The 12365-nt window shown below is 34.0% G+C and overlaps 3 protein-coding genes across 3 annotated transcripts; 2 read left to right on the top strand and 1 right to left on the bottom strand.

Moving 5' to 3' along the window:
* Window positions 1–1338: 1338 nt before the first annotated feature.
* LOC107028634 (hydroxymethylglutaryl-CoA synthase) lies at window positions 1339–5742 on the top strand. The gene is made up of 12 exons (XM_015229779.2): window positions 1339–1683; window positions 2214–2320; window positions 2500–2632; window positions 3090–3233; window positions 3353–3511; window positions 3891–3964; window positions 4051–4126; window positions 4226–4281; window positions 4370–4457; window positions 4606–4746; window positions 4892–5041; window positions 5204–5742. The coding sequence occupies exons 1-12, from the start codon at window positions 1612–1614 to the stop codon at window positions 5390–5392; spliced, it is 1389 nt and encodes a 462-aa protein (XP_015085265.1). The 5' UTR covers window positions 1339–1611; the 3' UTR covers window positions 5393–5742.
* A 345-nt stretch (window positions 5743–6087) lies between these two features.
* Window positions 6088–7082, top strand: LOC107028636 (hydroxymethylglutaryl-CoA synthase-like). Its single transcript, XM_027919337.1, has 5 exons — window positions 6088–6138; window positions 6259–6525; window positions 6605–6680; window positions 6733–6755; window positions 6870–7082. Exons 1-5 carry the CDS (start codon window positions 6088–6090, stop codon window positions 7080–7082), a joined length of 630 nt encoding a protein of 209 aa, XP_027775138.1.
* A 3589-nt stretch (window positions 7083–10671) lies between these two features.
* On the bottom strand, window positions 10672–12359 carry LOC107027012 (transcription factor TCP19-like). The gene has a single exon (XM_015228165.2). The coding sequence runs from the start codon at window positions 12062–12064 to the stop codon at window positions 10931–10933; it is 1134 nt and encodes a 377-aa protein (XP_015083651.1). The 5' UTR covers window positions 12065–12359; the 3' UTR covers window positions 10672–10930.
* Between the last annotated feature and the right edge of the window lie 6 nt (window positions 12360–12365).

The raw sequence follows: 12365 nt of genomic DNA, 5'->3' as shown, positions 1-12365 counted from the left end.
CATTTCTGTTATTATATTAATTGAAAATTTTATTGTTCTCCTATTATATATAGCTTATTTTTAATTTTTTTTTATATACTTACATTTTTTTATTTATTTATGCAAATATAAACATTTTTTTAATATTAAAAAATTGATTGTATATTTTTTGATGGTACATATGCTAATCAAATATTAACATTATATATTATTCAATATATTTCACATTTTATTAGCAAGTGTAATTATTTTGTAAATAATATATATTAATATTTAACAAGAAGTTTAATATTCAATAGTTAATAATTTATGTATTGTAATCTCTACCTAACTAAATAATACCTACATGACTAATATCCGCATAGCTAATACCACATAATTAAACTTAACACAACTAAACTCAGCATAACTAAACTCTGCAAAACTACATCCCGCATAACTAAAACCTGCATAACTAATACCTAGATAGCTAATTCCTGCATAACTAAACCCTGCATAATTAATTCCCGCACTACTAAATCCTACATAACTAATACATGTATAGCTAAATCTTGCATAATAACTCTGCATAACTCTAACCAATAATCAAGCGCCCTTAAGGTGTAAATACATGTTACATTCTCTGGTCTTCAAATTATATTTTGGTTCGAATTAATACTTCATCAAATACATGAGAAAACAAGTACTAATAGGCTCAAATTCACAATTTATAAAGTGAAAACTAAGCAAATATCTTACAAATGTAAAATACTTACAAATATATATCACTTATTCCACTGAATAATCACATTATATTTCTCCAATCAATTTCGCTTAGCTTATACTGAATCAGTATCATATATTGTGTTTGTATCATGCATTAAGATTGATAATTTCGCTTAGTTCAGTATCATATATTGTGTTTGTATCATGCATTAAGATTGATAATTTCGCTTAGCTTATATTAAATCAGTATCATATATTGTTTTTTGTAACATGCGTTAAGGTTCATAATTACGCTTAATTAATATTGAATCAATATATATACTGTATTGGTATACTATAATAGTATCATTGACTAGTGAATAATTATTGAACAAGAAACCTTAATGATACCAACAATATATATATATGTGTGCACATGCACATAAATAATATTACATAATTATAAATAGTAATGTGTTCACATGAGCACGTATATATATTTTTAAAATACATTATTAAATAGTGTAGGAGTAAAAGATCATCTATAAAGTTTAATATTGTAACAATAATTTCACACAAAATTAAATTATTTTTCGGACCCTCTTCCATTATTATTTCTTTGATTTAAATAAGATTTAGAAAATATTTTTCTCAAAACAGGGAGTAGTATTTATTCGGAAATAAAAAAAAATGTTGGTCTGTATTTGAGGGTTGGAAAGAGTAGTATATAAATGTTATACGAAGGTCTCTCTCAACACACAACTTCACTCATTTCTTTCTCGAATCACTCTCTTTCTCCCTCTTCCCGAACTTGTAGGATTTCCTCTCGAACATTCTCCTCGCCGGAGAACGAAATAAACGTCGTCGGTGTTCAGGTTGATTTAAGGTTTTCTACTTTTGATCCGTTCAATTTTTTTGGCTCCAAGTTGTAGTTGAAACAAATCGGAAATGGCTTCTCAACCGAAGAATGTTGGAATTCTCGCTATGGAGATTTACTTTCCTCCTACTTGTCTTCAGCAGGTAAATTTCTGCGAATAAATTTTGTGAAATACGTTTATACATCTACATGCGTATATCTTTACTTGCAGATGTGTATCTAGATTCTACGATTGAGTTGTATTTTAGGTGCTACAGTTTTGGCTGAGGAAAAACGAAATCAGCTTCTTCGGAATAATGATTTCCTCGATGTTAATAATTACCAAATGCCTTTTTGTTATTGCGATTTGTATTTCTGTAAAGTTTCCTTTTAATTTTCCGTCAGAAATTGTTTTTTTACTTCAAATTTATTAAGTTTACTTCTACAAAGAAAGTAATAATTGCTTGGAAAGTTGGATTTCCATTTAAGATCTCATGATTTATGAATATGAGATCATAGATTTTTAATTTATTGCACTTGCATGTTTATTGTTTAATGTTTTGTGTATAGCTATGCACCTTTACATGGTTTAGGTGCTTTGAAGCTATTTTTCTGATATAATGTAATATTCAAACAAGTTTATAGATTCGAGGGGAATAGATCTGGTAATTTCTATGAAAAATGCAATGTTTAGGAAGTATTGGAGGCTCATGATGGAGCAAGCAAAGGCAAGTATACAATTGGTCTTGGACAAGATTGCATGGGCTTTTGCACTGAGGTTGAAGATGTTATATCAATGAGGTATGCAATTTACTTCAGTAGCTGCAGCAACTACGTATCAATTTCAAACTAGTGAGGATAAGAATGTGAATCCTCATTGCTCTGGATACGGCTCAATTTGGTTTCAGTACTTTATAATACTGGGGATAAATTTCATTAGAAACTGTTGTGTCTCTTCTCATTGAATTTTTCATCATCAGTTTGACAGCTGTGAATTCCCTACTGGAGAAGTATTCTGTTGATCCAAAGCAAATTGGTCGGCTAGAGGTTGGAAGTGAAACTGTTATTGATAAGAGCAAATCCATCAAGACATTCTTAATGGAAATATTTGAGGTATTCGCTGTTGTTTCTAAGAATGCTGTTTAGTAAAGAGTCAATTATGGTGCTTTCAAACATGTGGACAAGTGAGACTTAACTACTATCTTTTGCATGATGTACTGCTGATAAGCTCAAAAATATAATATTAGTTGCAGTCAAGTATTATAAAATTATCAAAGACATGGGCTTTTTCGCTGATGCTGTTTGTTACACATATAATTGTCACTTAGGTGAAAACAAGTATAATGATAATGTATTATCCAGTTAGTTTATTGTTTTATCACAAAGTAACTCCTCCAAAATGAGCTTAATATTTGCTTTGACATTTCCTTGGAAAAAAATGTTTGTTGCATCATTGTTCCCGTTCGTCTTTCTTGATTTTCCTCTTCACTGCTAAAACTTTACTTTGTTGGCTATCACTTATGTTTATCATCAAAACTTATTCTTGTGCTTTACCATGTGAAACAAGCAGAAACATGGAAATACTGACATTGAAGGAGTTGACTCAACTAATGCCTGTTATGGGGGAACTGCTGCATTGTTCAACTGTGTAAATTGGGTGGAGAGTGCTTCATGGGATGGACGCTATGGTCTTGTAGTATGCACGGATAGCGCGGTATGATCATTATGTTCATGCATTCTACAACTTGAGTTTTGTCTATTGCTTGATACATAGACTGCAGTGCCTGAGCCTTGCATGATTTTATCCATTTATTTGAGAACTTCTGTTCACAGGTCTATGCGGAGGGGCCTGCTCGGCCTACTGGAGGAGCTGCAGCCATTGCTATGCTTGTTGGGCCTGATGCTCCTATAGTATTTGAAAGCAAGATCAGAGCTAGCCATATGTCCCATGTCTATGATTTTTACAAGCCCATCCTTGACAGTGAATATCCAGTGATTTTCTTTAATCCCTGCTTCTCTTGTTGATCTTCATATTTCACATGAATGCTTCAAAATGCTACTTTGTCAAAGTTTTGGGTAAAATTTAATTTTGATTTTTTGAGAGTAGGGGGTGTTGTTAGTGGTATTTTACAGACCTGAGAATTTTTTGCAAGCTGCCACTTGCTGCTGATACCTTTATGATTTGTTCTTAGAGAAATTGGATAAAAACATGATTTAGATTATATCTGATAGCAGTGTATTGCATGGCAATCTGTAGAATTTTAGTTTCTCTTATTAGTTCCTTGCGTCATTCTTGATGCCTACTGCATCATCACTGTTGAAGCTTATTTTCCATCTGTGCTCTGTTTTATGATGTTAATTGTTGTTGCAGGTGGTTGATGGTAAGCTTTCACAAACCTGTTATCTAATGGCACTTGATGCTTGCTACAAGAGTTTATGCAACAAGTGAGTTTCCGGTTGATGCAACCTTGTATTTGGAAACAAGTTTCTCAAGTATCTTCATTTAATGACCTTTTACTTCCATCTTTTAGATATGAGAAATTGGAAGGCAAGCAATTTTCAATGTCGGATGCAGCCTACTTTGTGTTCCATTCACCATACAACAAGGTAGCTTATGAGAATCCCATACATATTATAATTTCCGTTTTCTATTTCTCCAAATAAAGGGATATAAACAGTTATCTAAATCTTTTTTGAATCATGCAGCTTGTGCAGAAGAGCTTTAGTCGATTGCTGTTCAATGATTTTCTAAGGAATGCTAGGTGTGTTACTAATTTTCTCTTAGATAGAAGTCTTTTTCTTGTTTAAAGTAATTCTTTGGACTGATCATCCTCATTTCTGCATTTGCAGCTCTATTGACGAGTCTGCCAAAAAAATCCTGGCCCCCTTTGAATCCTTGACCGGTGATGAAAGCTACCAGAGCCGTGATCTTGAGAAGGTTCACCTTCTTCCTGAAATGTTTTTCTTATTTCACTAGCGACTTCTGCAATTCTTTTTCTATACATTGTTGGAAGCGATGAAAAATGAAGTCTTAATGTCTCCTACGACTGAACTGAAAATGGATTTTTTTTTTCATGCACATGCAGGCATCCCAACAACTTGCTAAACCACTTTATGATGAGAAGGTGCAACCTACCACATTGATACCAAAACAAGTTGGCAACATGTACACCGCATCTCTTTATGCTGCTTTTGCATCCCTCCTTCACAATAAGCACAACACATTGGTAAATACAAGTTACTTTCTTTGAAAAAGAATTGTTCCTTACTGCTCAACACATTGGCAAATTTTGTTCTTTTGTTCCTTACTGCTTGTTTCACTGCCATTGCCTAAATAATTCTCCCGGTTTCTGAATCATTTTGTCACCTCAGGCTGGTCAGCGGGTAATCATGTTTTCCTATGGGAGTGGATTGACTGCAACTATGTTTTCGCTAAAGTTTAATGAAGGTCAACATCCTTTTAGTTTGTCAAACATTGCAAGCGTGATGAATGTCACAGAGAAGTTAGAATCGAGACATGAGGTATGCTAAATTCTGAATCTCACGATCAGTTGTAGATTTAGACTCCATCACTGACTTCATTTAAGCTATAAGATGTCCAAGTTAGCTTTCATTGATTTTATTGAACTACTATCCCTCTTTTTTCATCACAACCCTGACTGATATCAATAACATTTTGTGCAGTTCACTCCTGAAAAATTCATCGAAATATTGAAACTAATGGAGTATAGATATGGTGCCAAGGACTTCGTGACCAGCAAGGATTGCAGCCTTCTTGCACCAGGAACCTACTACCTAACAGAAGTTGATTCCAAGTACAGAAGATTTTATGCAAAGAAGGCTCAGGAGAATGGGCTGGTCAACGGACACTAGGACACCAAACACGGTCCTTGTTGCACGGTGTAAGGCCATATAGTAGGCGTCTCGTGCTGTTTAAGTTATTGTTAGCGCATAGAAGAATAACTAGTGCTCTGGCAGATTCGATTGTTATTACATGTAGTTTCTTTCCAGAGTAGTAGATGTAGATCCTATGCCTTTTTTCTTTCTTTTTTCAGTTCCTGACGAGTTCTAATGTTGTGCATCTCCTCTGTCTTCACCTGTATGTGAAATGATTGTAAAAGTAGTCAACCTAGTCTTTGGTTGAAATTCATTTCTCATCTATAATAAACTGATGTATTTATGAGAAAGATCATTTCAATGGGTGATTGCTGAAATTTGTGAAATGAAAGAACTTATCTTCATTTTCTTTAAACAAAATACCTTTAAAATACTCCAAACTGTGTACTTCAATAATCAATTTAAGAAACTAAAGAATTAAATATTCCCTTCTAATACATCCTATTTTGACGTTGAATATGGAGTACCTAAATGGTGTAACAGTATCATTTCATAATATCTTCCAAATGATCTTTTAAATTACATTTTACTTCTCTATAACTGTATACATTTTAGCAATATATGAAATGCCTGAGCCTTAGCATTGTTTTTGTTCATTTATTCAACAACTTTTGTTCACAGATGTATGCAAAGGGCCTCATGTATTTGAAAGCAAGATCAGAGCTAGCTATATGTCGCATGTCTATGATATATACAAGCCCATCCTTGACAGTGAAGATCCAGTAATTCCTTTAACCTTTAAGTTTTCATTCTCACAGAAATTGGTCAAGTACAAGATTTAACTAACCTGTTGCATGACATTTTTTACAATTTCAGTATCATTACTGATACTTTGTGAGCAGGCTACATTCATCTTCATTTCTGCATTTTCAGCTCTATTGACGAGTCTGCTAGACAAATCCTGGCCCCATTTGAACTCCTTAACTGGTGATGAAAGCTACCAAATCTTGATGAGGTTCACTATCAATTGCTACCAACAAGTTGCTAAACCATTTTACGCTGAGAAGGTGGAACCTATTTCATTGATACCAAAACAAGTTGGCAACATGTACACCGCGTCTCTCTATGCTGCATTTGCATCCCTCCTTCACAATAAGCATAACACATTGGTAAATACAACTCAAAACTTTTCGTCTTATGCTTTTTCGTACTTTTGTGTAATGTTTCTGAATCAGTTTTTGACCTCAGGCTGGTCAGCGCGTAATCATGTTCTCCTATGGGAGTGGGTCAACTGCAGCAATGTTTTCGCTAAAACTTAACGAAGGTCAACCATCCTTTTAGTTTGTCAAACATTGCAACTATGATGAATGTTGCAGAGAGGCTGCAAAAGAGATATGAGGTATGTGGAAATTTTCATGTTGCTGGATTTGTTTGCAGTAGCATTCAAATGTGTTTTTAGAATCCATCTTACTGAACCTTTGTCATCGACTCAAATTACAACGTTTTTTTGCAGTACACTCCTCGCGAATTTGACATTTTCGTTGGACTTTATGAGGCCAGAAGAGAGTTTGGCATCAAAAATGACTATTGGTGTGAAATGCCTGGCAGCATTCTTCAACCAGGAGCCTACTACTTCAGAGGGGTGGTTGATTCTGAGTATAGAAGAGTTTATGGTAAAAAGACTCCCGAGATTGAACGGGAGATAGAAGAAATAATCTTAGAATAACTAATGCAAGCATTACTAATACATCATGTTCAACCGTATTCTTATACGCCATACAAAACGACCCCTAAGAAGTATGCCTGCAGGATTCCCTAAGAAGTGTGCCTGCAGGATTTTGCTGTTATTCACTTTTTTTATTATGAGATTCTTGTTTGTATTTACATTATCATGATAAAATTGGTTGTTGGGTTGCATCTGTTTGGAACGAAAGTATTGACGGTAAGGGCATAGTTGAGCCAAACTATAAACGGAAAGCATTTTTGTTCCTTTCAAATAGTTTAAGGACATTTTTAACTCTATTCCTTTTTTAAATAATTAGTTTCATTTATAACAAAGTCAGAATTTTCACTAAAAAATTTTAAAAATATGAAAAAGTAAACATACAGAAATTAAAAGAGGGCTCAATATCTATATATATATATATAATTTTAATGTATATATGTCGAAGAGAGTTTGAATGTATTCCTCGATCTCGTGAATTAGAGGTAGATATAAATTTGTATATGAACCAATTGTGAACCTAATAAAAAGTTATAACACCTCAAATAAAAACATTTAAAATCTTTTAATAAAAACTAGACTAATGAGGAGGAATTGAGTCATAATTGACAAGCTCGTACTTAAACTAACTGAAGCGATCATATTCTCATGAACTAGTTTAACGGAACTGAATTGATCATATTTTCATGAACTAGTTTGACGGTCGTTTAAAGTTTGCCGTCCCCACAATATCATAAAGTCAAGTACATGTTGGGCCAAGGACATGAGCCATACACATGCTGGGACCACTTTCATGGGCCCAACAGAATTCCCCATACCCCACGTGGCCCACAGCATTGTACGTATATTATCCTAGCATGGGCCTATTTGTTGTGGTCCAACAATGACAAAATGGGCCTACCATCCAATTTGAGCCGTCGAGTGGCCCAACAACCGTGTCTTAAGGCACAAAGTAGAGCCCATCTATCTTTTACAAGTGGACCACTTCACACCTTGAGGAGCCCACCACAATAGCTACCACCCACCACTTTATGGCCGAAGTGTAAATATACACGATGAATAGCTGGTTAAAGTTATACAAATATTAATAATAGGAAAATTTATGTATTTATGTTTAGTTATTTGTATGGAGTATTATTTGTGTATCCTAAGTTTATACATGTGTTTGTATGTGGAATTCTAAATTGCAAATTAAACACGATATTAATTTTATATGTAAATAACTTACCTTCTAAGTTCTAACTAACTATCAAAATGTGATACACTCTTCGTTTAAAAAAGAATGATCCTATTTTCTTCTTAGTCTGTTTAAAAAAGAATGATTATTTTCCTTTTTGGCAATACTTTAACTTTAACTTTTCACGTGGAATATTTAAGACCATAAGATTAAAGAACATTTTGGTACATTTCACATAACTTTAATTTTAGAACCACAAGATTAAAAAGTCTTATTTCTTTTATTAAACACTATTCAAAGTCAAACTATATCATTCTTTTTTAAACGAAAGAAATATTACTTGAGTAGAATTTAATACAACTTTGTCTCTGAATCAGCTACCACGCAACCCTTTTTAAGTGTATAACTTTTTGCACATTCATCTATTTTGAAATAAATTCAGACATGTTTAAAGTCTTAATATTGATGAAGTTTGATTACTAGCAAAATGTCTAAAGTGGCTAAAGTTCATATATTTCTACTTGAATTCCAATTATTTTTATCTAAAATCTAGTTATTTTTGTCTCATTTCAATTATTTTTGCTTGAAATACATGTATTTTTATTTTAAATTTCAATCTTCTTTGTTCGAAAGCTATGCAAAAATGTATCTACAACGTTACATATCTAAAGTTATTTTAAAAATAAATATATTTACAAAATTTCTTTAAAAATTAAATTGAAAAAAATACATGATTAAGTAAAGATATATAAGTTTATACGTAATATACGTATAGACCATAATTAAAAATTTATTATAATGAATATTTGGGAAGATTCCGCAATTAAATATAATTTGAGCGGTCTGCTAGGTGAAATGGGCCCTACAGTCCTTGAAGCACGCGCCTGGTCCCACTTTATCTCTGGACCCCTGGCCCCACCACCTCTATTTGCGTTAATAAGACTTTTTTTTTTTTCATGTTTAGACTTTAGTTATTTTTTTTAATAAAATAAAGCTCGACAATCTTATTTTGTTATCTATATAAAAAAATAGAAATAGAGATAATATACTATAAACTACAATATATTAAAAATATACTTCCATATATTACATCGATTTAACTTATGAATCTAAATGGTTTTCTTTATTTCATCAACAAGGGAAAAAAAAGAGTATATATTTTAAATTTAAATTCGTAATTTTAAAGCATAATAAATTGTTATAGATGATAAATTATTGAAAATCGCACTCAACGATTTTAAATTTTGAAAGTTTTTAATACAACTCTAATATAGCAATTGTTTATTTTCAAGTAGTGAAAAACAAACATGATAAACAAGTGTTTACTTTTTTCATTAGTATATATAAGTATTCGATAATTACACTATATTATATCAACTTGGGGTGATTAGGTAAGAAATGTACCACTTAGTTAAGAAAAAAAACACAGCCTGTTTCCCATCTACATTATACTTTTTAGCAGAATATTCTTCTCAAAAGTCTTTATTCTATCACGAAAATTGATTTGGAATCATCAAAGATTATAATGCAATGATAAAAAAAATCAGACGTTTTAAGCTTAAATCCTGATAATGAAAATATTTTTTAATAAGAAACGTTTTACCTTTCAAAGCGAATTTTCTCAATTCAAATCTAAATTAGTCGAATATCGAATATCAGATGAAAAGTCGAGTATCGAGAAGCTTCTATTTTTGACCCACTAGACAAGGTGGGCCGTGGGCCACACCACGACCACCAATGGAAGTATACCACTCTACGCAAACCCAAAACTGATCCATCAAAAAGCCCAAACGGGTCCCCACTCTTCTCAAAGTCCTAATCCACTTTCACACGTGCGATACTCACGTGCACGTCTTCAACACTTTTTTTAAATTTTAAACACTAATCACTTCACTTAAAAAATGTCTTTTCAGAAACTCACTTTATAATTTTTCTCATTTCCCAAAAACAGATCATGGTCAAAAGTTTGTCTAGTAAGATTATTAATTAATATTGTTTGTGCTACCAGCTGGCGGATAAATTTTTTTACGTATAATCTAGATAAATATTACGAGGGTAAAAATAATGTGGGAGAGTTAGATGAGCACTAGTGGAGCAACACAATCAGTATAGAATATATCTTGACTTCGAGAAAACTTATTTTTTCTATTTTCATTGTCCACAGAAGATGGTAATATTTTGCAGAAAATGTTTGTAAGCATGGGTGAGAAATTAAAGACCAAACTTTTGATGCCTAGTGAAGTGCAAGAATGACACTTATGTGACATATAATGTAGTGAAGCACTAAGTAGGTTAGGTTAATTGGAAGTAATTTGGTTTCCACTTCAATGAATTCAACTTTAGGGCTTGAAAGACATGACAATTAAAATAATGCAAAAATTTTAGTCCTCTAATACACAGTTAACTAGATTATAATAAAGCTGAAGGATGATAATGTTTCCATTGACAAATTATACAATGATTTATTTGTAATTTTTCTAAGAGAGTTGCACATCATTCAACTTCTAATTAACATTAGTTTAACAAAAGCAAAAGAAACAAAATAAAAAGTGAATAGCTAGTGTCCTCTAGTAGTTTGTACATACAAGAGTATTTTGAGCATATTTGGCCTAAACTCTGCCTCTATCTTTATATTGCTACTCATAAATTATGACGTAGGATCGATCACTTGAATCTATGAACGTTCTGAAGATGTAACTTGAGTTTCTTGTTTATGATTTCCACTTCGACTCATAAGCTGTAACTCTTTTCTATCATAAATCTCAAGTGAAAAATCTCTTAGCATATGAGGTTTAACAACATTTTTATCGTTATTTTTATCTGTGCTAGAGCTTAAACTAGCTGGAGCCATGCTAGACTTGTTCGACCCAATTTTAGGCCCCGTGGTTGTCGCTGCTCCATTATTCATTGATAACGGTCCTGCAATCATTATTGCTGGCGGACCGTTAGTATTATTCGTGGCCGCAACGGTTGGTGCAGTCACGAATGATGGTATTGGCCTCGTGGCCAAATTAAATACAGGTGTCCATAATTGAGGATACTGCAGCACGACGTTATTGTTATTGTTGTTGTTATTGGTCACGTTTACTTGAGCTGGTGGGACCGTAGCTGGTATCATCCAAATGGCATTGGATGGTACCATCGTACCACCATTACTCATACCCCATATCGGTACTAATCCCGGCGGTGGAGCGGTGGTTATTGTTGCCGGCGTGGTTGTTACCGGAGCAAATTGTGAAACATTTGCAGCATTTCTATTCAAACTCCCAACATCAATGAACTCTGAGTTTGATGATTTCCTTCTACGTTTCTGTGGATTGTTCTCGTCGATTTCTGGATTACTCGCCGGGGAACTCGTCGGTATCTTAAGAGTACCGTTAACAGAAACTGCTATCGCCGGTACAGTTCCGGTTCCGGTAGCTTCAATTATAGATTGCTCCGCATGTTCAAGCAACCACCGAACAGTTTCTCCGTCGGACTTATGACCTAGTTCTCGGGTCAATTGGAAGATCCGAGCTGCACATGTAGCAGGTATTCGGATCCTCCGTCCACGTCCTTCTACTTTTGTGTGGCGGTCCTTGGTAGAGGACCTCCGCGGAGGGGCGGCGGTAGCTACCGGCATAGGCATTGATGGAACTAAAGTATGATGATCGGAATCAAACGGTTCTTCTTTCATAGCGGAAAACACAAGTTTTTTGTCATCGGCAACTGCATGACCGTCCATTTTCCGGTCATTTAGATCTCCGGCAGCGCCGTTACTGAGCTCGGAGGTGCCACAATCATCATCTGGGTCATGAAAACTGGACATTTTTTTTTTTCGGAAAAGAAGAAGAAGAAAAAAGGTGTGAGTAGTGGGAAATGGGAGGATGAATCAGACGGTTGAAGTTGAAGAGGTATATAAGGGAAGAGTGAGTGGGATGATGACACGTGTAGGGGTAAGAAAAGTGTGACTTTTTCTGAGTGGACCATACTGACTGCCACAAATGGTCCTACAATTGGTGTAAGAGAAAAAATGGATCTAAAATGTGGCCCTCTCTCACCCCTTCACTACAATAAGGTCCCCACCATAATAAGGGGGGCCTCTACTTAGGGAGAGGGGAGGGTGAGTG

Source organism: Solanum pennellii, chromosome 8 (genome assembly GCF_001406875.1).
Source record: "Solanum pennellii chromosome 8, SPENNV200".
In the NCBI taxonomy this organism is placed as follows: domain Eukaryota; kingdom Viridiplantae; phylum Streptophyta; class Magnoliopsida; order Solanales; family Solanaceae; genus Solanum; species Solanum pennellii.
The sequence above is the reverse complement of the archived record's forward strand: the minus strand, read 5'-3'. Positions and strand labels throughout refer to the sequence as shown.

Coding starts and splice junctions, on each gene's coding strand:
- LOC107027012 (XM_015228165.2), bottom strand. CDS start 12,064: ATGTCCAGTTTTCATGACCCAGATGATGATTGTGGCACCTCCGAGCTC.
- LOC107028636 (XM_027919337.1), top strand. CDS start 6,088: ATGTCGCATGTCTATGATATATACAAGCCCATCCTTGACAGTGAAGAT. Junction 6,526..6,604: donor ACAATAAGCATAACACATTG/GTAAATACAACT, acceptor TTTTGACCTCAG/GCTGGTCAGCGCGTAATCAT. Junction 6,681..6,732: donor TTCGCTAAAACTTAACGAAG/GTCAACCATCCT, acceptor TGAATGTTGCAG/AGAGGCTGCAAAAGAGATAT.
- LOC107028634 (XM_015229779.2), top strand. CDS start 1,612: ATGGCTTCTCAACCGAAGAATGTTGGAATTCTCGCTATGGAGATTTAC. Junction 3,512..3,890: donor TCCTTGACAGTGAATATCCA/GTGATTTTCTTT, acceptor TTGTTGTTGCAG/GTGGTTGATGGTAAGCTTTC. Junction 4,747..4,891: donor ACAATAAGCACAACACATTG/GTAAATACAAGT, acceptor TTGTCACCTCAG/GCTGGTCAGCGGGTAATCAT.